At 42.8% G+C, this 26,533-nt stretch overlaps 1 protein-coding gene across 1 annotated transcript; it reads right to left on the bottom strand.

The window, feature by feature from the left end:
- Window positions 1-5,907: 5,907 nt before the first annotated feature.
- On the bottom strand, window positions 5,908-21,489 carry NOP10 (nucleolar RNA-binding Nop10p family protein). Its single transcript, XM_086490435.1, has 3 exons — window positions 21,333-21,489; window positions 6,294-6,336; window positions 5,908-6,207 (listed from the first exon to the last, which is right to left on the bottom strand). The coding sequence occupies exons 1-3, from the start codon at window positions 21,450-21,452 to the stop codon at window positions 6,110-6,112; spliced, it is 261 nt and encodes an 86-aa protein (XP_086346561.1). The 5' UTR covers window positions 21,453-21,489; the 3' UTR covers window positions 5,908-6,109.
- Window positions 21,490-26,533: the final 5,044 nt, after the last annotated feature.

Genomic DNA, 26,533 nt, shown 5'->3' with positions numbered 1-26,533 from the left:
AGAATTTTAACGTTGTATGAAACTATCCCAAGAGATCGTAAAGATCTATCTGACGAGAAGAGTTGAACTCAAGACAAGTTATTCAAGAGGGAAATGGCATAACCAATCTACCACACTTGGGTGATAGAAAGGTTATACAATTTTCCTCTTTTTAGTAGCGCGCACACACACACCCGAGAAGAAGAAAATTTTAACGTTGTAGGAAACTACCCTAAGAGACCTTAAAGATCTATCCGACGAGAAGAGTTGGACTAAAGACAAGTTATTCAAGAGGGAAATGGCATAACCAATATCTACTTAGAGAGGGAATTCCCTAACTTCTTTCTTACTTGAGTTCTTTTGTGTTCTTTGAGTCTATTTAGAAACACAAAGCACAACAATATCAACTCTTTAACATAGACTCAAAGAACACAAATTACTAGTGTATGTGAAATGGACCAAAAAATTACTAGTGTGTGTGAAATGGACCAAAAAATGTCTATTTTTACGTGTTTTACGTGCTTACTCTTTGGACTATCTCATTAATATACACAGTGACATAATAATACTAATTACACATCTATATGGATCCTCTTACCATCTTTTCTTTATTGTGGATCACTATGCATGTTATCATTGTAGTTATGAATGTGAGGTACATCATGAGGCACGGTGTGTTGTTCATTATGTGTGGCTCATGGACCATCTTGAAACAAGGCTTCTTCCTTGTCACCACCATAATGGACCACTCCAACAATAGGTCTATGGTGGCAGTGTAGTTTGGCAAAGGCAACATGAATTTGATCAATAAAGAACACTACTCATTTGGAGTGAGTAACCGATATTGTTGTGAAAATGTAAAGGCGATCAACATGGATAGGATTTGAAGGGTACCCTGGTTTCACCCAAGTTTACCCTTCCCGATGGAAGGGGAGATTTTTTGCTAGCCCTTCGAAGAAAATCATACGACTACTTGTCTCTTTCCATTCTCATTTTGAATTGAATCTAGTGTGGCCATAGATCATTTTCAGTGGATGTAGCACAACACAAAATTTACCCAAATGGAACAATTTTTTAAAGGTTTCCAATGCACGTAGTTGCTCAGATATGGTGCTCTTTTTTGGTGCAAAGCTACCTAGAGAAGCTTCCTTCTCAGAATGCCATGTGTTGGGTTGCTCTAATTGCAAGATGTGTCCAAAACTCAGATGGTCAACAAAATGACTATTTTTGACAAAATGCAATGGTGTGACATATTCTCGCTCTGTTTTATTCATAGAACGTCATGGATTCATGCACAAATTATGTGGGTTGTTCTCCATTTTGCATTGCATGATTATAAACATATTTCATATGACCACATATTGAGATATGGATGCTAGGCCTTCTTTGTAAAGAGATGTTGCAATCATCGAAGGAGAATTCTACATTTGAGCATGTACCTAAACCATGGAGAATGCAAGGAGGGTGTGGAGGATGTCCATAGATACTATCCAATAGCCATTTTTATGTTAGTAAATGGCATGATTATAGAGACTAATCTGTGCTAGGTCCCTCTCTCAACTTTGCTTCAATGGCTCCTTGTCTCCAAAGGTTTGAGAGCTATGCAATTTTTTTCAAGGGTCAATGACACCTACTCAGATAGTTGTGAGATTTCTTGCTTACTAGCTCACGTTATTATTCTTGGCAAGTGTTACAAACTTAAGCTAAATGTAGAGCATTGCAAGCTCAACCCCAATGCCAAGCACAAGAAGTTTTGGACAAATTCTTACAATAATTCCCACATTGTGACTTCACATCATCATGAGCTTCTGTGAGGGAGGCACCGCATACCTAGCTAGGTACGATTGGGGGCAGGGGACCGCCGGCCCGATGGGGGGGCCGGTGGTCCCTTGCCCCCAATTGTACCTAGCTAGGTATGCGATGCCTCTCGAGCAAAAACTCATGATGTTATGCATTGTATGAAAAATACTGAAAAAGACTCCGTTTTTCCTACATGAGAAAACTTCTGAATATTCTTGTGAAGTGCCCAACAACTTTTGGATTCACCAGTTTTGAGTTCATACATTACTCATCATTTAAGTAGTGGTGACGGACAATTATTGAGTCTCTACCATGCAAAGCTTTAAGATTCCAAAATGGATTTTAAAATTAAATTTTCAAATTTAATACTTTCAGCTATCTCAACCTGAGTTTAGAAATTAAAAGACACTAGAACCTCTTTTTGAATAGTTTTCACATCAGGTGCAAGCATTTGCCCTGGCTGTCACAATCAAGCAAAAATTGCATTGCTAAAGATAATTTCCCAAGGACGGAGTTGCATGGGCCCACAAATATCACTATGCACAAGCTGCAACCTGCATGTGGCCATAATTGAACCATCCTCTGGAAACTTCAAATGTTGCATCTTACCCAAAATATAGCCTTCACAAACATGTTTGACAGACGCTTCAAGAGGCAGGCGGCAAAGAAGCAACCATATCAGATTTCTACAAACGCAGCAAACTGGAAAAATTCTGATGTCCAAAACGTGCATGTGAAAGTTTTGCATCTGAAATAGCCTTTGAGTCCACAACTGCATTTTCAAAACTTTGCCCACACTTATCATACAAAGTGAGCTCGTACAGCCCACGACATAAAATGCCAGATACAACAATTTCATCACTGAAACTGAGATCATGTATCTATCATCCACAAATTTGACCACAAGTTCAAGTCTAGCAAGTACAGATGCAGACAAAAGATCCTTCTTGATCTTCGGTACATAAAGTGCATCAACAAGTGTGAAAGAACTACCATTTGCAGCAATAAGCACAATCTTTTCAACTCCCTGAACCGGATAAGAGGTAATGTTAGCACAAATAATTGAATTCCCATGAGGGACAGACTCGAGAGAGGTGAACAAATCATGATATGAGATAATGTGCTTTGTAGCACCAATGTCAAAATACCACACATGTGAACCTAGAGCAACTGACATGCATGCATCATGGACAGTAGGATTATAGGTACACTCTATCAATGATGCGAAAGCATAGAGACCAAAGGGAGTGAGCATGAGAGAGAGAGAGAGAGAGAGAGAATGAGAGAGAGAGTCTCCTGAACCAATCAACCTTGGCAATGAATAAGTGAATGTGTATGCAATGGAGGCAAGCGGTTTCTTATATAGCAATCCCAGTAAATTGCCCTACCCAAGAGTTTGAGAAATAAGTAAAATAAACACCTAAAAACTAAACTAGATAATGGGATCACATTGGGCAGTTCACTTGAGATTCCTTAACACCCTCTCTGCAGCTCATAGTTGACATCAATAGTGAGACCAAGTCGATGAAGAAGCTACCAGGGACACTCCAGTAGTGGCCACCAACTGGATACACCTCGGTGTTGCTCTCCTCAACTTTGTACCTGTAAGTAATGCCATCTTGAGCATCGGTTGCCTTTGTAGAAACTTTGAACTGTAGACCACACTACGTCCAATAATCCCCATTCGTGAACTGTGAACACATTACGTCCAAAATATAAAACTCCAAGATAATGAACTGTTGGAACACATCTTGTCCATAAATTAACCAACAACAATGAATTGGTGTGCCCTTCCATAGTGTTTTAGACGTCTGATTGGTTCCCTACCAGATGCATGTGCCTTGAACTCCGACCTACATGTCCAAACACCAATAACTTGAACTCCAACACAAGGGACCAAATTAATTGTAAGGAGCATTCATTGCCCTTCTCTGCCACTCACAAGCCTCTCTTTGGCTGAAGCTAGTGGTGGCACCTGTCATTTGACTAGAAATCTGACGTTGAGGCCACTGTGGCCACTACCACGAGTGCCATGCCGATCTCCTCTGTCAAATTTTTATTACCGTAATCTTTGTCCAGCTTGCCATTGTCCTTGTCTTCAAGTGAATTCCTACTTTTGCCTTTGGCTCCCAACTCCCGAGCCAAACAAAGCGTCGAGTCACATTCATGACAACGTTGGTCCTATATCCACAAAACCATGTCTTACATCATCACCACACACAATGTTTTAAATGTCCTTTGCAACAAAGAAATGTTGCATCATGTATTTCCAATCATGTATTTCCAAAGTTGGTAGTTATCGTTTATCCTTAGAAGACATGCAAAACTCATCATTGTTGTAAGCCATTGCCATTGATTGCACCTAATACAAAAGTTCCTTTGAAGAGGAAAAACTACACAAAATTAGCATATGTTAAATAACACAACCCACAAAAGTCTACAGGACAAATTGCCTATGTGTAAATTGCTAGTAGTGCAAATGGCGACCAAAATAAGCTCAAATCAAAATCCTAACGATGTCAAGCTTTTCCAGAGGTATATCACCCTACGAATGCTCACTAAAAGTCACCTCAATTTGAGAATGTGAGCCGAGAGGGTGCTGGTGATGATATGTAGGGTGTTGTCATCTCTCTTACACCAACTTGCTACAAAAATGCATGCGAAGATAGAGAAGATGAAGGAGAGGTTGAAGAGCACACAAGAACAAAAATAGTACTATCGATGTTGCTTATATAAAGATAAGGCTTGCCGTAGAGTGATGGGTGTATATACAAGTCAAGGGGAAAAAACGTCCTATAAGTGGCCTTGCAATCCTAAGTGTGTTCACACACATCACTACTGTATAAAGATAAGGCTTGCCGTAGAGTGATGGGTGTATATGCAAATCAAGGGGAAAAAACGTCCTAGAAGTGGCCTTGCAATCCTAAGTGTGTTCACACACATCACTACCGTATTAGCCAGACCTTTGAGTCTACATCAATCGAGGAATTGAGTCTTGATGAATTATATACAAGCCAACCATCAAATTAATCAAAAAGAAATGTCAAGCTTTTTGTGCAGAAACCACTTGTGTGTATGAATCACTCATTTCTCAAGATCAAAAGTCAATGATTGCATTGTTTCACTGAGTTTTATTTTTCTCCACAAGGAAATTATTTTGCCTTGGCTGCAAAATCACATGGATAACCTAGGGACAAAAGCCGCAAAAGCACCTATGGGATGGGAGTATCAACAAAGGGTAGGATGCAAGGCTTGTCGATGGAAACGTTTTCTTATGGACCAACCAATTCCTGTACAAATCACCAAGGAGCCAATTGCTAAATCAGAGCCACAATTTTCGGAGCAGTCCACAGATTCAAAGAACCACACATCAGCTAAAGAGCTTCAAGGAGGAAAAAAATATGAGGAGATTCTGAAGTGTGCACATTGTGATGTTAGATGTGTTTTTAGAAGGCCGACTTAGTGGGTCAGAGCGAAATGCAAACACTGGAATCAAGCATGTGTTCTTGGAACATCATCAAATCAAGGATGAAGTGGAAAAAGGTAGATTTTGAGGTCCACAATTGACAAATTCATCAAGTGGTCAAGGTCCTTCAAGGTTGGACCTCTTGAATGAAAATGAGAATTCTTCCAAGTTGGGTCGGTAAAACTGGAGCCCACATGATCACATCCAACATGACTCGAAGATTGTTGCCACATGACAAGCCTAACCAAAGAAGATAATGCCCATGAATATAAATCACCTCTCCAATTGGGAGACTTTAATTATGTACGGATCTAGAAAGCCTAGTAGTGGTAATTGGTGCTGAGCAAGTTAACATCTGCAAAGAGGCCTTTGTGCCCCAAAAAAACAACATCCAATCAACCCAAAGAGAATCATGTGAAGCACATTGAAGTTTCTCTTCAGCCCCAAACAGAGAAAATCTCACATATATCAATGCATACCCAAAAAACTCTCTTCAGAAACAAAAACACGTGTGCACACACATCGATATATTCCTGTTTTGGTCACTACTGCACCAGGAGTAGAAGATGTAGAGAGTAGGCATGCCTATTTGTGTATGTGAGATTCAACAAAGATGCCATGTTCCACACATTCAACAACAGGTGTAAAGAAGCACTTGCACGAGACGAAAAGATTGATTTGCTAAATACTGGTCAATCTGCATATCAACCAACTGCAGGGCATGCTACTCTAACCTCAGCAATTCGTCCAAAAACAACATACAGCAGTTTTCATTGTTCCTACCAGCAGGTAAAGCTGGGCACATCACACTATTAAGTTGGAGCCACAGCTTGATTGAAGGCGGCTAGCCATCCACATTGCTACTTAGTAAGTCGGAGGAGGAGATTGAGTCGGCAGCAATCCAAACCGCTTCTTCAGCACCACACGATGCTTTGAGAACTTATCATCTGGTGAGAATCGAGCTGCACCCAAAAAAAAGGAACGGTTAAGAAAACTTGTTAGCATAATAAGCCTTCAAAAACTCAGCACCAAGAAATTGCTGCAGTACCTGGATGTGCAGACTGAGTTGGGGTTCCCTCAGGCGAGTCTTTCTGTTGAAATTGCAACCATCAATTTAAATTTCAGCTTTCAACTAACATACGAGAACACTCGCTCAGGAATCATCTACCAACATGCAAACCAACAGCGGTAGTATACTATATCTCCCAGCTCATATACCTAGATAAATCTAGGATAAGCATAAATACACCCTTAAAGGGAAATGCAAGGTATAGACTCATAGTAGTCATCCACAAGACAATAAAACCATCAGCTCCATCATGCATGGCATTGACTTCATACTCCAACATCCTCACTAAAGTCATCAGTGCCCAATATTTGGAGTAGAACTAGGTAACAACATATGCTCCCAATTATGCCCACATGCATTCCTGGAATCTCTACTGAGAATGAGTACAAATCTACCAATAAACAAGTTAGCTACATAACGAAAAATTGGATTACGCCCTTCCACATCTCATTCAAACAACACTTGTTACAACTCAATGCTGACCATTCATCTCTCATTTATTGAGACACAAATCTGGTTGGTGCACCCAAAACAGCACCCTTGCATTGGCTTGTGATCAAGCCTTCTACTGTGGCCCAAACATCCGCTGTGTCACAAACCGGTGACGCGGCTAGCCCCTGGACACACACTCCTGCTGACTCAGGCTGACAGACACGTGGCAGGCCGTATGGAACGCCGAAAATTACGCTGATGACGTGGCAGGCAGTACGGACGCCCGGAATTTCTGCCGGAGATTATGCTGATGATGTGGCAGTCCGTACACTGTACGGAATTCCAGAAATTATGCTGGCTAATTTTTATGGCAGCTTTTGGGCAAATTGCTTTTGAGATTGAAGCTTTTAAGTTTAGAGATTTTTGGGGCTCTGCCTTTGGGCATCCCTTGTACTTATAAATAAGTGGGCAGGGCCTCACTTCTCAGAGCATCTGGACGCAGAGTCTGAGAGTGAGCACCTACCAACTCTCTTGTACTTTGAACATAGATTAATACAAAAAGAAATACCGAAAAGGGCATCAGTCTTTGGGGCCAATACCTCTGGGCACGGAACTACGCCGGGTTGTGTCAATTTTGTGAACTGTTTTGAAGTGAATCTCTCTTATGTCGCGGTAGAATCTTGACTTGGGGTTCCAAGTATGTTACAGTGGTATCAGAGCGCGGCCGATTTCTCTTCTACCGGGAAATCCGATCCATTTCTCGCAGCACTTATGGATTCCAACAAGAAACACTCGACTACTTCTGCATCTACAAATGCGGGAGGAGATCACGAAGAAGATTCTCATGAGCAATCAAAGGAAGAGTACGGCCCACCTCGGCCTACTCAGTTTGAGATTGAAGAGATGGAACTGTTAGAGTTACACCACCGTTGCTTCGCCATTTTGTACGACTAGTGATTGTCTCGAGTTGGCCACCCATAGCACATCATGTAGATTGCATGGGCGGACATTTTTAGCACATGTCCGGCCGGTCATTTTTTGAGCCTGGCTTGGTGCACACATTTTTAGCCATTTTTGGGCTTTTATGTTTTTTGCACCAGTTACACATTTTTGCCCTACCTCAACCTAAGATTCTATAAATAGAACGCTTAGGGTCTTGTAGTCATTCAAATTGTGTATTGAGAGCATCATTTCAGGCTAGCACCTTGAGTTTGGTAGAGCCAAAGATAGAAAAGAGTGGACATTTGATAGTAAAGAACTATATTATGGTCACGTCGATCGTCAACACGTGGTCGTAATGTTTGATTCTGCCAAGATGTCACTAATGAGGCTTTGGTTACGTGTACATGTTCAGACTACCTCCCATTCCCACCTTCCCGCATGGATTCCCCCCTCTCCCCCAGACACAATGATGTTAAGTTGATCATTTGACAAGCACAATTTACCCTTGGTTTGTAGTTGGTATGTAGTCTCTAACCTTGTTGGTTGTCATGTTATATTAGGAATTAAGTGGTCTCGTATGTTCGAATTCATTGTCACATGGAATACGCTTACGCTTTTCATCAAACATAATGTTACGCAACCTCTTCTCACTAGATACGAGAGCGTGATTTCTTCTCTTCCTCTCATCTCTCGCACCTAAGCAAAGAAAGAAATATGTCGAAGAGCCCAAGCGGCGGTCATCTCAACCCTTGCTCATTGTTTTTGTAAGCAAACTTCACCAATAAAAATATTTCTCCCATCGAGACTTATTTTTAGAGATGTAACACTTCAACAAGTCTAATACGAGTCACGGCTGAGTTGGTAATCTTTGACAGCCCATCAGTCCGCAAATAAAAGAACGAAGAGAATTTGCGTAAAGTGCCCACATTCACACACAAGCTCGTAAATCTCGGATCTCCATCCGAAACAATAGACTTAGGTATCCCATGAAGCCGAAAAATGTGTGATACAAATAGTTTTGCCAAATGATCGGCCGTCACTATCTTCTTTACTAGTATGAAGTGAGCCATCTTGATGAATCTATCCACTATAGTCCATATGTCATGATGTCCACCCTAAGTCAACACATGACATCCATAGTTGTACTCTCTCATGGTTGATCTGAAAGTAAACATTGTAGAAGTTGTATCGCTCTGTACCTATCATACTTCACTTTCTCACATACCAAACAAGTGCGCACAAACTCATCCACATCCTTCTTGAGTTGAGGCCAATAGAAGTAACTCTTAATTGCCTTGAGCGTCTATTCCTCTACGTCCAACAATAGGAGGATTATGACAATGCATCAACACCTTTTGCCTCCAAGCTCGTGTAACACACATGGCTTTACGTATCAAATAACCGTCCTTGAGACAATATATATACATATGCCTAGATGAATCCAGGATAAGCCTAGATTCACCCTTAAAGAAAAGTGCGAGGTATAGACACATGGTAGTCACTTTCACAAGTTTGTGACGTTGCATGCCCAACTTGAAAGATGGGCCGAGAAGATTAGGGGTTTAGAGTTTGAAAACTTTAACCCAGACTAACTTGAAGATTATGGCTGAGGGGCCTAAACACTAGAAATACAAGCGTAAGGACAAACCGCAAATTGCGTAATTTCCAGTATGTTGCTTACGTGGCATGGTTGTACAGATGTTCTGCGTTTTACGCAGACAGATTGTTGACGTGGTAGTATGGACAGTAGGGAAATTGCGCATGCTTTTGGTAGCAGATGCTTTTAGTGCCAAGTGCTTTTGAACCAGAGCTTTTGGGGCTTTGCTTTTGGGCATCCCTTGTATAGTTTAAAAGAGTCTTGAGGACCATTCTCTGGAGAGGATCTCAACGGAGAGTCTCGGAGAGCTGGACCCTCCGGGAGTTGTACCTTTGTGAAGTAATAATAAAGAAATACCGAAAGGGGCACCAGTCTTTGGGGCCAATGTATGTGGGGACGGAATTCTGTCGTTCCGTGTCGACTCTCTCTCTTGGGATAGTTTCCTACGACGTTAGAATTCTCTTCTTCTTCTTCCTCTCTCTCTCTCTCTCTCTCTCTCTCTCTCTCTCTCTCTATATATATATATATATATATATATATATAATATATATATATATATATATATATATATATATATATATATATTCAAGTTCAATTATTTGCAAATTTTATTCATATGTTGCTATCGATTTCTCGCGTGGAGTGTCCAAGCGTATAACAGTCACCCACAAGACAATATAACCATCAGCTCCATCATGCACAATATTGACTAAATACCACAACATCCCCACTAACGTTGGTGTAGAACTAGGTACTAACATATGCTCCCATACACAACACACCATATGCGCACACACAAGAGAATACATCAACACAAAGTTCAACGTACTAAGTTTTTGTCATGACTCAGGAGATCAAGGACAGACTTAGCCATAATGAAACCTAGCACTAAAAGAAGCATTGAATCCAAAAAACTAGCAAAAAAAAGAGGTAGTTGATAGGGCATAAGCACCACAAAAGATAGAACTCCCCACTCTACAATATGTCGAAACTCCCAAAATCCAAATTTGAAACGTACTACTCTCGCATCTCATAAAATTCATGATGAAACATTGTTGTAACCACTAATATCCATGGCTTGCAAAATACGGCATATGCAACCGCATTCTGCCCTTCAAGTACACAATTTGAAAATGAAACTGAGACATGATGTTTTACCCATCTCATCTATTTCTTTGACAACTTCGGTTGAGACAAGGAATACTTCAAACTCTGATAATCCGCGGACACTGTGAAATTTGCACCGAGCAAGTAATGTTTCCATTGACTCAAAGCATGTATCACTGCTAAGAGCTCTTTCTCATAAAAGTATGCAACTCTCTTAGTCTTCAAAAGCATCCAGTCCTCATAGCTACTACACGGCCATCTTGCATCAAGACCACTCGAAATTTACTCCCACAAGCATCCCAATAAACGTCAAAAGGCTTCTACAAATCTAGTAGAATCAATACGGACCCCATGGTCAACTTTTGCTTGAGCAGCTTAAATGACGGATCTCTCTAGGTTTAGGTCCCAAGTGAATGGTCTTTCTAAGGGAGTGTAATAACGAACATATCCGCAAAATTCGAGATAAAATGCCAATAGTAAGAACATAAGTCCAAGAAGCTCCTCACATCAAGCACATTCTCCAATGTAGGACAATCGTGGGCGTGCAACGGTGTCCACAAAATTCCAGATTAACAGCCGATAGTAAGAACATAATCCCAAGAAGCTCCTAAAGAATTCTCTTCTGTCTGTTAATCACCAATCTATGTTACCTGTTACCTTAACGCTCTACACACTCGAGTCAGATGCTCCCTATGAACATCAGACCTGGCAAGTGGCATGATATGAAAGTCATCATGTCCAATGTAATCCTGACAATGCAAGCAAAACTTGCCTATGAGAGGTGTACCCTCATGCCCTTGTGCCGCTAACATTGCGTCCATCTATGGCCCCATCTCCTTGAGCTTAACTCTCAGTCAAGCTTGGTGGAATAAAGTTAGCTTTGGCTCCATTGTCAATGAAAATCAATCCCATACTTTGCCCCATGCTTTGCAGAGTACGGTACTCTCATTTTCTTGATCCTTGGGCATCCCCATGAAATTTGTTACAAGTCTTGCTTTGGTCTTTTCCTTCCTTCCTGCCCACTCTTCCGCTGCCTTTGAAGTCCTGGCCTTGTCTGCTAGCACTTCCTCTTTCTTTGGACACTTTGACAAAGTGTGCCCAACCTCCCACAACCATAATATTTCCCTTGCCAAGCCACTCTGCCTTCTACTAGGCAGAAATCTGTGGAATAGGTGACTTCTCCCATTGGACAACCTTTTAACCTTCTCCTTACCTTTAGAGGTCCCTTTCTCAACTAACTTAGATGCCAAAGCACCTGGAAAGTCAAAGAAACTATAAGCAATAAAAACTAATTTAGATGCCAAAGCACCTGGAAAGTCAAAGAAACCATAAGCAATAAATATATGTTGAAAGCATGGGCCATAAGCCCGAAAATGTTGTAGGACGAGTGCTTCAAACAATAACTTCATAGCTCCTCAAGTAAGTCACGACAATACCACTCCATTTGCTCTTCTAGAGAAACCTTTGTGAAAGAAGCTATAGGTAGAAATCTTTGAAGTATGCCGTCCAAAGATGGTTCCAAGCTGTCTAAATCTTGACTTCGTCCTTTGACATCAACCATAGAGATGAGAAAAGTCGCTTGAACCCATTCAACTACACAATGTCAAATCATGCAACAATAGTGTTGACCACCAAGTCTATGCATTCCCCTTCCGATGAGAGGCTTCCTTTGTCACAAACTGCTGACATGTCAAAGCCCTGAAGAATGGAGCCAGGCCTAAACCCTAAGAAGAACAAGTAACAAAAGAAGAAGTCCTACTAACTTATGGGGACCCCGTCCGATGGGGCCCCAAGTGACATAAAAGGATTAAAATAAAGCAGGACCCGCACACATGCGTAGCAACTGATGATGTGGCAATTTCCGGATTTTCCGCTGACACTGCTAACATGGTGACGTGGCAATTGTACAAAATTCCGTGATTTACGCTGGCAGCTTTTTGGCACTGCTTTTGGACCAGAAGCTTTTGAGTTGAAGGCTTTTCATGTAAACTACTTTTCATATATCAAGTGCCTTTAAATATGTGCAAAGGGCTCATTCTCTGGCATGCTTCCTGGAGAAGGTGTAGACTTTGGAGTACCTGTTGATACAATATAAAGAAATACCGAAAGGGGCGCCAAGGTTTGGGGCCAATATTCTCTGGGATGGAATTCCGCCACTTCGTGTCGCGTCTCTCTCTCTCTCTCTCTCTCTCTCTCTCTCTCTCTCTCTCTCTCTCTCTCTCTCTCTCTCTCTCTCTCTCTCTCTCTCTGTTCAGTTGTTATTGAAGTGCTGAAAGTCTGTTCTTTTCTATTCGGCCACTCCGTGTCGCGTCTCTCTCTCTCTCTCTCTCTCTCTCTCTCTCTCTCTCTCTCTCTCTCTCTCTCTGTTCAGTTGTTATTGAAGTGCTGAAAGTCTGTTCTTTTCTATTCGGCCACTCTCTCTCTCTCTCTCTCTCTCTCTCTCTCTCTCTCTCTCTCTCTCTCTCTCTCTCTCTCTCTCTCTCTCTCTCTCTCTCTCTCTCTCTCTCTCTCTCTCTCTCTCTCAGTTCAGTTGTTATTGAAGTGCTAAAAGTCTGTTCTTTTCTATTGGCATGTGGTGCCCGTCTTGTGACAGTGGTATCAGAGCATCAAGCGTGTGCTTTTTTTAAAATCATACCGGTCCTACCAAAGAGCAGACAGAGCAAACCGGCGCTTCCAAAAGTCTACTGGAATTTTATTTGAAGTATCTTTTGGGCCCCGATCCCAGACCTATTAGGCACTCCCACCCTTCATACATCGCGCATCGGGCGCCCTCCCGTCTTCACCGCTCATGTCTTACAGGGCATAAGCCATAAAGATCACTTGCAAGAGAAGGATCCAAGATTTGTTTCGCACTGCTATGCAGTGATGGATGTCTATAGCTACCAAGCCGCACACTCCAAGGACTTGGCAAGCTTTCAAGAATTTTTTTTTGCCCAAAGTTATATGGTTTCTGATATCTTCCTTCGGAGTGCAACTTCTGGCAGAGTGGGGAATCCCAAAATGCTTGCCATGGAAACCCTCGCAGATTATATCTTGAAATTTCTCGACATCTCTCAATAGATGTCTCTTCTCGAGCTGATAACCTTGGAGGTCTAATGTAATTGCTATGTCTTCGGACTACCATCGCCACCAGAGGAACATTGTCTGTCCAAGAGCTGATGGACGATACTATGGTCGGCTACGACCTTATGGAATGAATCTAACCCTAATTTTTGGTACAGGTTTCAGGATGGAAAGTCAATTGACTTTTCGAGCTCGACTAATGTCGAGATTTCTTTTTAAGTTTGAAATCTGTTTGAGAACTTGTTTGGTGATCCTGTTTGAAATTTGTTTGAAATGGATGGTATCTGTTTTGAACCTGTTTTGGTGCCGATTTGAAATGTTTGACTCTGGTTTTGATACTCGTTTCATTGATTGGTGATTTTACTCCCTGAGAAATGCTGTTTTGGTATTGTTTGAACCTCGGAACGATGCACGCTGATGCCTGGGGAGCGTTTCGTTGTATGTTTGAAAACCTCGAAACAATGCAGGCCAATGCCTGGGGAGCGTTTCGTTGTATGTTTGAAAACCTCGGAACGACGCAGGCCGATGCCTGGGGAGCATTTCGTTGCATGCTAGAAAACCTCTGAACGACGCAAGCCGATGCCTGGGGAGCGTTTGGTTGTACAGTCCTCTGAACTCATGGCCCAGACCTTTTTAGGTTATTTGCGGGGGGGGTGATGAGGTAGTCGTTGAGTAGCTTCATACCACAGACCGTTTGTCTCGGGGGAGTGCTCAACGACACTGTTTTGTTGTGTCTTGTAACATGCATAAGTAAGCAATTGTAAATTGTGTTGCATTGTGATGTGCCAACTACTGAATATTCCTAACTGGATGAGATTGCCTAGGTATGTATTTAAGTGCGGTCTGGGTGTGATGGCTAATTTTACTATGCCAGCATATCAAGAGCTCCGAATTGGACGAAAGGAGAAGCCAGCTCCTTGATCAAAAGAGCCGAAAGGAGAAGCCAACTCCTTAGAAAAAAAAATAGCGAACTGATTGTCCCTCAGAATGACCCTTGAAAAGTTTTGAGCTAACTTGGGTTGTTTTGCAGATAGGCTGTAATCGCGGACGATTACTTTCTTTCAAGAAGGGGGGATGTCACAAACTGCTCACGTGTCAAAGCCCTGAAGAATGGAGCCAGGCCTAAACCCTAAGAAGAACAAGTAACAGAAGAAGAAGTCCTACCAACTTATGGGGACCCCGTCCGATGGGGGACCCAAGTGACATAAAGGGATTAAAATAAAGCAGGACCCGCACACATGCGTAACAGTTGATGACGTGGCAATTTCCGGATTTTCCACTGACAGTGGCGACATGGCAGTTGTATGAAATTCCGTGATTTACGCTCGTAGCTTTTTGGCATTGCTTTTGGACCGGAAGCTTTTGAGTTTGAAGGCTTTTCATGTAAATTGGTTTTCATAGGCCAAGGGCCTTTAAATATGTGCAAAGGGCTCATTCTCTGGCATGCTTCTTGGAGAAGGTGCAGAGTCTGGAGTATAAAGAATACCGAAAGGGGCGCCAAGGTTTAGGGCCAATACTCTCTGAGATGGAATTCCGCCACTCCATGTCGCGTGTCCTCTCTCTCTCTCTCTCTCTCTCTCTCTCTCTCTCTCTCTCTCTCTCTCTCTCTCTCTCTCTCTCTCAGTTCAGTTGTTATTGAAGTGCTAAAAGTCTGTTCTTTTCTATTGGCACGTGGTGTGTGACGCCCCAGAATCTGGGCGCGTCGGGGAGGGGACCTTCAAGGGCCCGACGGGGATTTATACCCGCGCGGGCGGAGGGGACTTCTGTCTTCAAGGGCCCGGCGGGGATCGACACCCGCGCGGGCGGAGGGGACTTTCGTCTTCAAGGGGTCCTGGCGCGGACGGCACCGGCTCAGGAGGGCCCGGCTCGGACGGGACCGGCTCGGGTCAAGTTGCCTTCACGGGGGCCCGGCTCGGACGGGACCGGCTCGGGCGTGGTTGCGTTCCATGGGTCGACGGCCGTTTGCGTTTCGCGGGTCTTCGCGGGTCTTGCGTTCCGGGTCCCTAGCCCCACGTAGCCTCAGGCTCCGCCGCACCGCCGGCGGGTCATAGCGTGCCCCGGGGAACCTTGCGTGGAGTCCCCACGGTGCGCGAGTGCGTGGAGTGAGGCTACCGTGTCTAGGTGGGGGGTCCCCTCCCGTGGCCGTTCTCGGGAGGCTCATACCCCTTATATGGTGCCCGTCTTGTGACATCCTTCCTCACTTTGGAAGCCTCTATAAAGTTGCTTCTAGCAAAGGCTACGCCAAACTCTTCAATAAAGCCTAAAGCTTTAAAAATCCGGAAAAAGTATCAAACTTGACACTTTGTCTACCATCCTTGAAATCTTTCTTTGCCCTTTTAGGCTCCAAGCCATTATACATAGTTGATTGGAATATGGCTCCGATCTTTCTCAAAGATATACCAAAAGCAGAAGGAAACTTGTTTCTTCCTCCTCATCATCATCATCATCATCATCCTCGTCTTGATTACCCTCGAGATATCCAAAGTCATCTCTCTATTTGCGAGGAAGGGCTCTCCTATTCCGAGGCCGCCAGATCTCCTCTTCTTCCTCGTCAGTGTCGTCCAAGTCTGCCTCAATCGAGGTCGTCTGCCCCTTAGCAATACTTACACCTACCGGTGCCGTGAGAACCAAATGCATCAGCACGAGCACCCTCAATTGCCATGTCGAAAAAGAAGACTTTTTGCATACGAAACCCAGAAAAAAAATTCGACTCATGTCACTTGCAAGATGGAACTTACCCCATACTTTACCAATTGTTGGTAAGCTTGTCATTGGATCTCTCCTTTGGATTTCATCTTCATAGATAGAAGAATTGGAACCCTTCTTGTTAGTAGATATATTCCGCTTCGCCTTAATCTCTGTCTTGGATTTAGGGTTAACTGCACCCTACATCTGATTGTTATGGATCAAGTCATCATGTGCTTAGCGTAAAGAGGATCCATGGAAAAAGCAAGTGATCCATGTGGAGCTACACTTCTTTGCGCTTCTAGTTTGCACCCTCAACGTGGTCAAGCTTTCTGGGTCGGGCTTCCACAACGGGATTGGGATTACTCTCCTCTGCACGTGTTGCCTCCTCATCCTTTGCTTCCTCTTCCACTTCTTCGTCTACTTCCCAATCAACAACAGACCCACAATTAAACTGAGCACAACAAATACTTGAACTTGGAAAGAGCACAAACACAAAACACCCTCGGGCAGAGTACTCCACCTAGCTGCACTCGCCACTTAGTCAGACACCCCTCGATACTTCTTTATTTCTTTATCACAGACAGAACTCTCGGCCAACCGCTCTGCAATCTGCAACCATGCAATGATCTGCAGAAAGGCTCCCAACACCTCACTTATAAAGGCACACAAGCCAAAAAGCAACCACTATGGAAAAATTGACGCCCATAAGCACGAGCACCCAAAACGTCGACGCTTTCAATAACTGTCTTAAAAAAGCAACCCCGCCCTACACGCCACATCAACACTTGCGTTTTGCACCATGTTTCCTGTCGCGTTTTGCGCATAGCCAATCTCATATTCAAGTCCTTTGCTCCGATCAAGCTCCAATGGCTCTACTCTTCCGGTCTGGTATGGTCCACTTTCAACGACAAGCACATTGTACAGGTTCATTAATTTTTGACCACAAAATACTACTTTAAGAAAAACATTCACCAAAAAGCACTTCTCCTTGTATATACAACAAGGTTAGAAGCTCAAAACACAAACTATGAATAACTTGTGACAAGGTGGGAATGGGGTGATCTCTCCCTTGGAGGATTTCATTATCCAAGTGCACGCTTTTTGGAGGTTTCTCAAACGAGAGCACCAAATTATCCATACAAGGCCATAGAATGGGCATATACTTTGTGAACCTCCTTTGTAATCGTTAGCTCCATCCATATACTTTGTGAGCCTCCTTTGTAATCGTTAACTCTATACATGGCCATAGAATGGTTCTTTCATAACTCCATCATATACTTTGTGAACCTCCTTTGTAATCGTTAGCTCAGCCATAGCAACAGAAACCTCCAAGACACGATATATGCCTGCTTATAAAATTTGTAGGATAGTATCCATGGCTCATTCTTGAGCATCAAATATGGAAAGATCAACGAATATGCTTCTTCTCCGGCCACATAAAATTGTATGGTGACTGCAGATCAACAATATGAAGTATTGACCATTGCCAGTGTCACAAAGAGATGATGTGGCATGCCCAAGCGAGAAATCAATAGCAACACACGGACAAAATCTACAAATAATTGAACTTGACTAGAGAGAGAGAGAGAGAAGAGGAGAGTCGACACGATACGGTAGAGTTTTGGACCAAGACGCACTGCCCCCAAGACAAGCGCCCCTTTCGGTATTTCCACGCTTCTCAAAGTACAACTCCGGAGAATCCTCTTCTCCGAGACTCTGTGTCCAAATGCTCTCTGTCACACCTCAATAGAAAAGAACTTGTATCCTTTTTCTATTAATCTTAAATTTTACAAGTGTTTTCCTTTTATAAAACAAGATAGCTAGAACGGTGCACCATAGTATGATCACCGATGAATAGTCACAGGTTAAGGTGGACCCACACAGTGGGTTAGTACATAGATAGTGCACACTCCCACCTAGATAACCCAATAGGGCGCCTGTGACTTGTAACTCGTGCATATCGGGATCATACTTGCACATAGAAAGGGTTGATGCATTGGAGTGTGGGCTAGGTCTGCCTGAAAAGACAATTACAATCAACAAGATGGCATGATAATGAAGATTGCTCATTGTGCATATGTAGGCTAAATGCATTGAATGCTTTATCTCCTCATAGATATGTTAAATCCATGTTTTGAAGCAAAAACCATATTGTACTCAGAAAGAGCTTTCAATTGATACCCATATTAATGTGTGTTTTTAGCAGTTCCAAGATGGAAGATTCTAGAAGAGAGATTCTAGAAGGAAGGTTCCAGAAGGAGGACACGTGGCGGGACACTTGTCACAAACTTTCCAAAAGATGAGACACTTGTCAAAAAGCTTTCAAAGGAAGAGACAAGTGTGTGGATACTTGTCAAAAATCTTTTAAAGAAAGAGACAAGTGTGTGGACACTTGTTATGCCAACTTTATCTTTTACTAAACACTTGTCACAATCCTCTTCAACTTTTCCCTTTTCTCTTGAGCAACTTCTCTATAAATAAAGCCCCTTTCCCTCTCATTTTCCCATCTCCTAGTTGCCGAATTTTCCTCTACCATCAACCCAAGAAACCCCCTTCATTACCATCACCATCTCTCTCTACGCTTACTATTCCTTCATCCTCAAGAAGCCATATCTCTCTCTCTCTAGCTTGCCGTTTTTCAGGGCAGCACACCTATAAATCTGAAAATTCTGCTCTTTCCCTTCAGTTTTACGCTCTTCTATTCATCCTACAAGCAACCAAAACACTAGATCTCTTCTCTAGCATACGCAGCAACTAAATTTTATCTTTGTACATATGTTTGAGAAGTTTACTAATGTTTACTTTTATGCATGTGCACACAGCATCTTGCATGATCTACGAGTGTGAGTCTACTTGAACTCACTCTCCGGTTGATTGTAATTGAGCTCAATCCTAAGGTACTTGTACTTGGGTTGAGTAGAAATCTAATTCCTTGGGGGGGGGGGGGGGGGGGGTTTGCCCATCTTCAACCCTCATTCTGCCTCTTGTCTCTTTGAAGTGTTGTGATTTAATATTTTGTCAAGTTCTTTAAGCACTCTTAGTTGTTCGGGGCTCTTACACTCTCCGAGAATGAGATCCCAAGGGTCCTTATAAACAATACAAGGGATGTCCAAAAGTAGAGCCCCAAAAGCATTTGATCCAAAAGCATTCACACCCAAAAGCCCATGCAAAAAGTGCAAAAGTCAAGCGAAAACGCGAATATCCGTATAACCTACCACGTCATCTTGTCAACGCGATTTGCAAAAGTCGAAGGCAAAGTTCAAGTTTTTGGTTATTTGGGTTTAGGCCCCTCGGTCGGTGCTCATAAGTTTTGTAAGTTGAAAGGGGTTAGGATTTTTAATCCCTCCCCTCTAAGGCCTCTCGTTCCATCTTCTAGGTTCAATTCCTCTTGTCCATTCAGCCAATTCTTTCTAGTTGGGCATGCCATATCATCTCTAGATAGGGCAGAACCCATTACATTCCAAAGAGAACAGGGACAAGAATATAGACCACACAAACTAATGCAAGTTGTAACCACCATGTCCCCTTCGGTGTACCAAAACATAGACTCTACACCATCCATCTCCACTATATCAAGGCGATGCAAAGTCCCGACAAGATATCCACTATAGACACGTGCAAACCGGGCTTCAAAGCTGCAAGCACCCTCCCGTGGAAAACCATCTTGAAACTCCTCTACAAGGGCAGATACACCATTTGAAATAAAGCCAAAGTAGAGGGGGCTGCCTGAAACTCCACCAAGGTGCCACGCACAAACCGACGCACACGAGTCTCCTCTTGCCTTCAAAACGCAGCCCCAATCTCGTCCGACTCCTCCCTAAATGAGAGAGAGAGAGAGAGAGAGAGAGAGAGAGAGAGAGAGAGCTCAACCCTTGGGGGGTGATGCAAGGTGCTATGCACAATCTGACCAAAATGGGGGCACCCCTCTCCCCTAAATAAAGGTAAAGCTCAGACTCCGCGCACATACCCCACGACCCATAAAACTGGGAATTTGAAGAGTCGCTAAGCAATAAATAAGGCATCCAAACAAGAAGCCCTCAAGTGGCTTAACCACACAAAAATTCATAAATCCTCCTAAGGCTTAGACCTAGTAGAACCTCACAAGGCCGGGCACAGCCTCAAAGAAACCCTCTCTCAATGAATCTAAACCAGAAACTCAAGAGACAACCTCCTGAACACTTGGGTATATATCCACATACACACCTATACATATGTAGTTGGTTTCCCTTGATATATACATAAACATTTAATCACCCTTCATATATTGAAAATCACAATTACATGCTAATCGTCTGATACCAAATATCATCCACTCAGCCTTTCAATGAACGTACATCGAACCCTGAGCTCAGCCCAATGTACAAGCATTGAAAATTGAAATTTCTTTGGGTGTAGAAAACAAGGTCAAATATCGTTTCGTAATATTTTGCCAAAATGATTTAGGCACTTCAAGGTCTCAAGCTATCGCCAAAACATGTAGGCACTTTTGACTCTTAAATTTTCACACACAATGAGGTTTTGACACATGTTATAGCACCAAGCCTTCACCAACTCCTACTATAAGATAGGTCAAATACTTTCCATAAGAGACACGTAGTCATTGGCGGTCTATCCTCAAACCAAAGTTAGGAGGAGGGATACATTTGCAAATATGTACTGAAATCCAACGGTAAAGTATTTGCCTGAGGGTATCTAGAGCTAGCGATGCTATCAATTGTGAGAAATTCAGTAACCTAGCTCCAACCTTAGAGGCTCCACCATGTCCAAACTAGTGACATACTCTGACTCCCAATACACTTCGCCAACTTTCTTTTTCTGTCTGAGAGGCACGTATCATTCTTGTGCACTGCCTCAGAGAAAAAGCACTTAATGGTAAAGTCATGATTTGCCTGAGGATATGTAGCTAAAGACGTAGCAATTGTGAGAAATCCAGAAACCTGCACTCCATCCTTCGAGGCTCCACCATGTCCAAACTAGTGACACTCCTTACAATACACTACACCTAGTTCCTTTTTCTGTCTGTGAGAGGCAGGTATCATCTTGTGCCTTCAGAGCGCTCTCTCTCTCTCTCTCTCTCTCTCTCTCTCTCTCTCTCTCTCTCTCTCTCTCTCTGTGTGTGTGTGTGTGTGTGTGTGTGTGTGTGTGTGTGGTGTGTGTGTGTGTGTGTGTGCGCGCGCGGATATACGCACCTGAAGAGTATAGACTTTGTCGCCATTCTCGTTGATGTAGAACATGAGATACATGATGATTATCACGTCTACGAAACAGCACTGCTCTGTGAGTCGACTCCCTTTCTGAACCCCTAGCATCCCTCCTTGTTATTAATTAAATGATCACAGTTTATATTTCCACGTGGTTAATTTAGGATGATATGGAGTGGCAATGAGAGTGTGTGTGTGTGTGTGTGTGTGTATATATATATATTTAGAGAGAGAGAGAGGTCTCTCCATTTTGTAAGAATCGCAATGAGATTCTTTCTTATAAAGGGAGGTTAAAAAAAATTGGAGCACTCTCTCCAGGTCTCAAGGTTAATTTATATTTACACGTAGTTAATTTAGGATGTCATATGTGCATGTGCCATATGGAGTAGCAATGAGAGTGTGTGTAGGTCTGTTTAATTTTGGAAAAGGGTCAATTTGTAAGAATCGCAATGAGATTCTTCTTGTAAAGGGGGGTTTGAAAAAATGGAGCGTCGTCTCAAGGTCTCTCTGTCTCACATGCCGCGGCTCCCTCCCTCTTTCCCCCATGTGTAGACTCCCGAGAAGTCCAGATGCTTCGTGCTCTAGTTTGCGAAGGTGGTTCCCCCCCCCCCCCCCCCCCCCCCCCCCCCCCCCCCCCCCCCCTCTCTCTCTCTCTCTCTCTCTCTCTCTCTCTCTCTCTCTCTCTCTTTGTGTGTGTGTGTGTGTGGTGGACAACTGCAGCTCTCTTTTGCACACTCATATAGCAGTAGAGTTCTCTCTCTCTAGAGAGTTCAACACGTCTTCCTCTTTTATATTGCAGAGGGGGGAGCCAGAGGGTGTGAGGAGGGGTGGAGGGAGGAGCAGCAGGAAAGGAGGGAAGGTGCAAGACAAGAGGGTAGATGGCAGAGGAGAAGGGGGAAGGACAAGGGAGTTGGGAGGCGGAGACAAGAAGGCAGAAGGAGGTCTCTCTCTCTCTCCCCCTTGTTTGTGTCCTGTGGAAGAGGTGCAAACATAGAGTTTTTTTTTTTTTTTTTTTGGGGTGTGTGTGGGGGGGGGGGGGGGGGGGGGGGGGGGGGGAGAGGGAGGAAGATTTTGGAATATCCGGTAGGAATCTCAATATGTCTTGGATTTTTTTTAAGTCAAGCAAGTATATAGGATAAAGAGGTGTGTGTGTGTGTGTGTGTGTGTGTGTGCGCGCGCGCGCGTGCACGCGCGTGTGGTGTTCTTATTAAGAAACAACAAATTTACCATCTAAATAGAGTACTAAATAACGATTGCATATCTTGTCCACAAAGGATGTTGGAAATACAACCACAAGAATGCACTTGAATATGGAGAAGATGAAGAAGAGGCTCAAGGGCATACAACGTGAGGAGTCGTATTATCAAGTGTGCTAATGTAAAAATAAAATCTGGCCTAGAAAGATGGTCATACATGCAAGCCACAGGAAAAAAGGCCTCCTAAGTGAGGGAAAAAAGTGGCATGGCGGTCCTAGGTGTGTTCATACACATCACTACCATAATAGGACATGCAAGACTCTATGTGGCCAATCCACAAAGCAGAGTAAGCCCAAAGCTTTGCAAAAAACTTTGAGCTTCTCATAAGGAAGAGCCTTTGTGAAACATCCGTTAAAGCATTTGCACATAAGCCACGCTACCCTCTCTTGCAGAGAGTCTCTCCCTAACATAATGATAACGCACCTCAAGACGCTTTGTGTGAGCATGGAACACGAGTTCCTTGCAACTTCTAAGCACTTTAGCTGTCAATGAAGATAGTGGGAGGATATTGGTGGTAAACACCTCATACACACTCAAGTCATAAGGCATCTAAGCCAAACACACTCAACCATAGCTATGAAAAGCTGCCCTATACTCAGCCTCACAACCAAACATAGCCATTGTCGAGTGCTTCTTGCTCAACCAAGACATGCTTGAGTTGTTGAGCATGAAACTTAAACCACTAATGGGCACTCATGTGTCACACCAATCAATCTAGTTACTTGGTAAGCCTAATGAGGTTTTTTTATTTCTGGAACCTACAAGCAACCACGTGGCATAATCTAAGCCATTGCCCACGACCCCAAGTCCCACGGCCAGAGCATATGCAATGAAACTACGTAGTGTTCTATAATGATTATTACTTTCACGCAAAGACAGCACTTATACACAGCTCCCGCGTTAAAAACCTCTGGCTGCACAACAACAATGACTGCTTTTTCCTTGCGCCAAGTTCATTGTCGCTTGCACGATAACCTCCTACCACGATCCAAATCGTTTCCTATTTATAATGAGCTCACACATTCTCTTAATTTTAATATTATGGCTAAAAAGTAATAGCAGCAGCTGAAAGCTCTAGAGTACTTGTCCACCGAAGGTCCGCAAAGAGCTACAAGCCAACATTTTTTTTTCTTAGAAAGTCTAGCAGAGTTGATCATGACCTTGCCCAGAAGAGTGAGAAGTAGAAAACGCTTTTGAGAGCCTCAGAGAGAATTATGGCGCTAACTATTGAGCTTCCTAAGTACTTCATCAAAAGTTTTCTCACCAACATGAATGTCGCTCTTCCCCTTCAAAGAACGACTAGAGACAAGACCTTTGTTGTTCTACCATCAAATAGTAACAGAGCTTCCCTGCCCTACGACATCACCTACAAGAAGACATTCCAAATGGGGAGCATGTCAATGACTTGTTTTGACCTATGAAGTGCACCCACAATTGGCATACATGCTAACCAACATGTTCTCAAAGCATGCACATTTCTCATGTACCCCACTAATGCGAATTTCACCATGAGCCTTTGTTGATGTTGGGATAGACCTTGCAATAACTGTAGTCCAAGAGACAATATTTACTTAGTGAGCCTAATGTACTCTTGAGCTTTGTCGAGACTACAAAAGACCACTTTCCATCATGTTAGCCATTGCCGTTGACAATCCAGATTCTATAATGCAAGTTGTTTTTTGCCTATATCATCAGCATAAGAAAATCTTGTGCAAAATTACGTGCCTTTTATCCCAGAGTCTTTATAAACACTGTTGCAAAGCCAACATCCTTATTTTTCAAGCGCTCACAATAAAATTTTCAAAAGGGGTCTGCAAGAAGTATCTCGATCTCCTACCTCCGGCTTGTAGCATGGATATCACACACTTAGGTATCTCTCTCTCTCTCTCTCTCTCTCTCTCTCTCTCTCTCTCTCTCTCTCTCTCTCTCTCTCTCTCTCTCTCTCTCTCTCTCTCTCTCTCTCTCTCTCTCTCTCTCTCTCTGCCCTGACAATAGGTTGATGAGGTTGAGGTTGTTGACACTTGGTGGCCACACAGATGCTCTCTAATCTATCCATGATGTGGGGTCAATGGAGACGAATCCCTCTATGCAAGGAATAATCTACACAATGATGGATATTGCGGTATGAAAGACAAAGAGAGCATGATAGAATACTAAAGGAATTGTAGCCACAAGGATGATGATTGAAACATCACAAAGAGCATAATGATTGTAGGGATAGATCCAATGTATATGTTGGCAGTGGCGACGATGATGAATGCAGAGATGGGAGCAAGAGGGATTCAAAGTAATGTAGCTCATGCACATTTTTGGCAGTCAAAAGTGTGACTATGGGTTGAAACCTTAAGAGTTCTAGTCCCTCGTTTTGAAGGTCTTCAAAGAGCCAAGAGCCAACATTGGTTGCTCTGACGTAGGAGTGACGATGGCAAGTTTTGATGTGGTGATCCTTACACAGGCGAAGCTGTCCAAAAGCAAGCGGGGGGGGGGGAGAGAGAGAGAGACAATTCTCACGGTTACAGAGGGTAAGAGATGGGAACTCACAAATAGTGAGAGCAGGAAAGGTTCTCTAGAAGCATGGAAATCATGAACACAAAGATCAAAGCAGGAGCGATCGAGATGCAGCCACGACTCTAGCTTGACAACACTTTAAGCTTCGTTATCTTTATCCAATTCCCCATGCCTATGCATTTGCTTGGTCCAACACATAAAGCCTACAAGGTAGGGCACGACTTTTTGTTTCTAATAATTTTTGGAGAGACCAAGGTGCCAGCTCTCCACTTATGCATGACGTGCACTGTATAATTAGCAGTTTCACTCAATGACGCTTCATTGTAAGATGAAGTGTTTAACTATTCACTTGGGTTTATGTAGCTTGACACAAACATTCCTCCGGCTTGGACAATTGGACGACACCCATACACAATTATCTGGTCCTCAATGTTGTTTATTTTTTATAGTCTATTGATGCTTTTTGTATTTTTTAAGTTTGTCAATGCTTCCCTAAGTTTAGTTTAGCTACATGTTTTCCTCACTAGTACATGCTCAATTTCAATCATCATATCTATATATCAGATAGATACACACTTCTTTTCTCATAGTTGGGTAATTCAACTTATGTATTGTAGTACTCAATGCACTCTGTACATGTTTACTTTATTCCTAAGTGGTTGATTTCAATCTATGTATGTCCTTGTTTGGCAATGCATTTTATATATTGCAGTCCAACGTTCTTCTCTACATAACCATTCTTTAGCATGAGGACAACCCTGCAAAATCTTAGTGTTTCTCCTCATATATGTTTTGCATGATCGACAGCCAAGAAAACACATCTCTCTCTCTCTCTCTCTCTCTCTCTCTCTCTCTCTCTCTCTCTCTCTCTCTCTCTCTCTCTCTCTCTCTCTCTCATAAATAAGGAAAAATTGACTACCCGTGAATTAGAGTAAGATGGGCTCCCAATCTAGAGACTAAATGGATGATAATACGAGGCTGAATGGAAATCTCCAAGCGACTACAAAAGTAGGTCAAGGAGTAGGGTTTAAGCAAGATGATTAAGCTGCAACCCTTTGCTCGATTCAATTGCCCCCTTTAGTAGCCCTTTGTTATATAGTCAGCTCTATTGGACACAACTTGCTTCTTCCCAATGCTCATCAACCCAAGCTCAGCTATTGTTGTTGCCTATCAATTGGTTCTACTCATCTGCTCCAAAATCTATCAAAACACGTACGACAAAGAGCATTGCCTTGGTCTCACTGCTCAAACAGTTATAGAGAAAGCCATGAAATTGGACCATTTTATAGACAGCTTTAGAGGTATCAATCATCCTATATGTTTGATAAATACACATGCACCTCTTTTTTAACAATTTGTCAATGCACTTTGTAGTTTACTTTAGTGCTAGATGCTTGATGCCAATCTTTGTATGTCCTATTATGT

The sequence above is a fragment of the Adiantum capillus-veneris genome, chromosome 19 (assembly GCF_014529385.1).
Source record: "Adiantum capillus-veneris isolate H3 chromosome 19, ASM1452938v2, whole genome shotgun sequence".
NCBI lineage: Eukaryota > Viridiplantae > Streptophyta > Polypodiopsida > Polypodiales > Pteridaceae > Adiantum > Adiantum capillus-veneris.
The sequence above is the reverse complement of the archived record's forward strand: the minus strand, read 5'-3'. Positions and strand labels throughout refer to the sequence as shown.

What these genes read in the sequence shown, in the direction of transcription:
- NOP10 (XM_086490435.1), bottom strand. Translation starts at nt 21,452, where the DNA reads ATGCTAGGGGTTCAGAAAGGGAGTCGACTCACAGAGCAGTGCTGTTTC. An exon ending in ACAAAGTCTATACTCTTCAG is followed by an intron (nt 6,337 to 21,332) that starts GTGCGTATATCC and finishes CAATTTCAACAG; the next exon opens with AAAGACTCGCCTGAGGGAAC. An exon ending in AACTCAGTCTGCACATCCAG is followed by an intron (nt 6,208 to 6,293) that starts GTACTGCAGCAA and finishes TTTTGGGTGCAG; the next exon opens with CTCGATTCTCACCAGATGAT.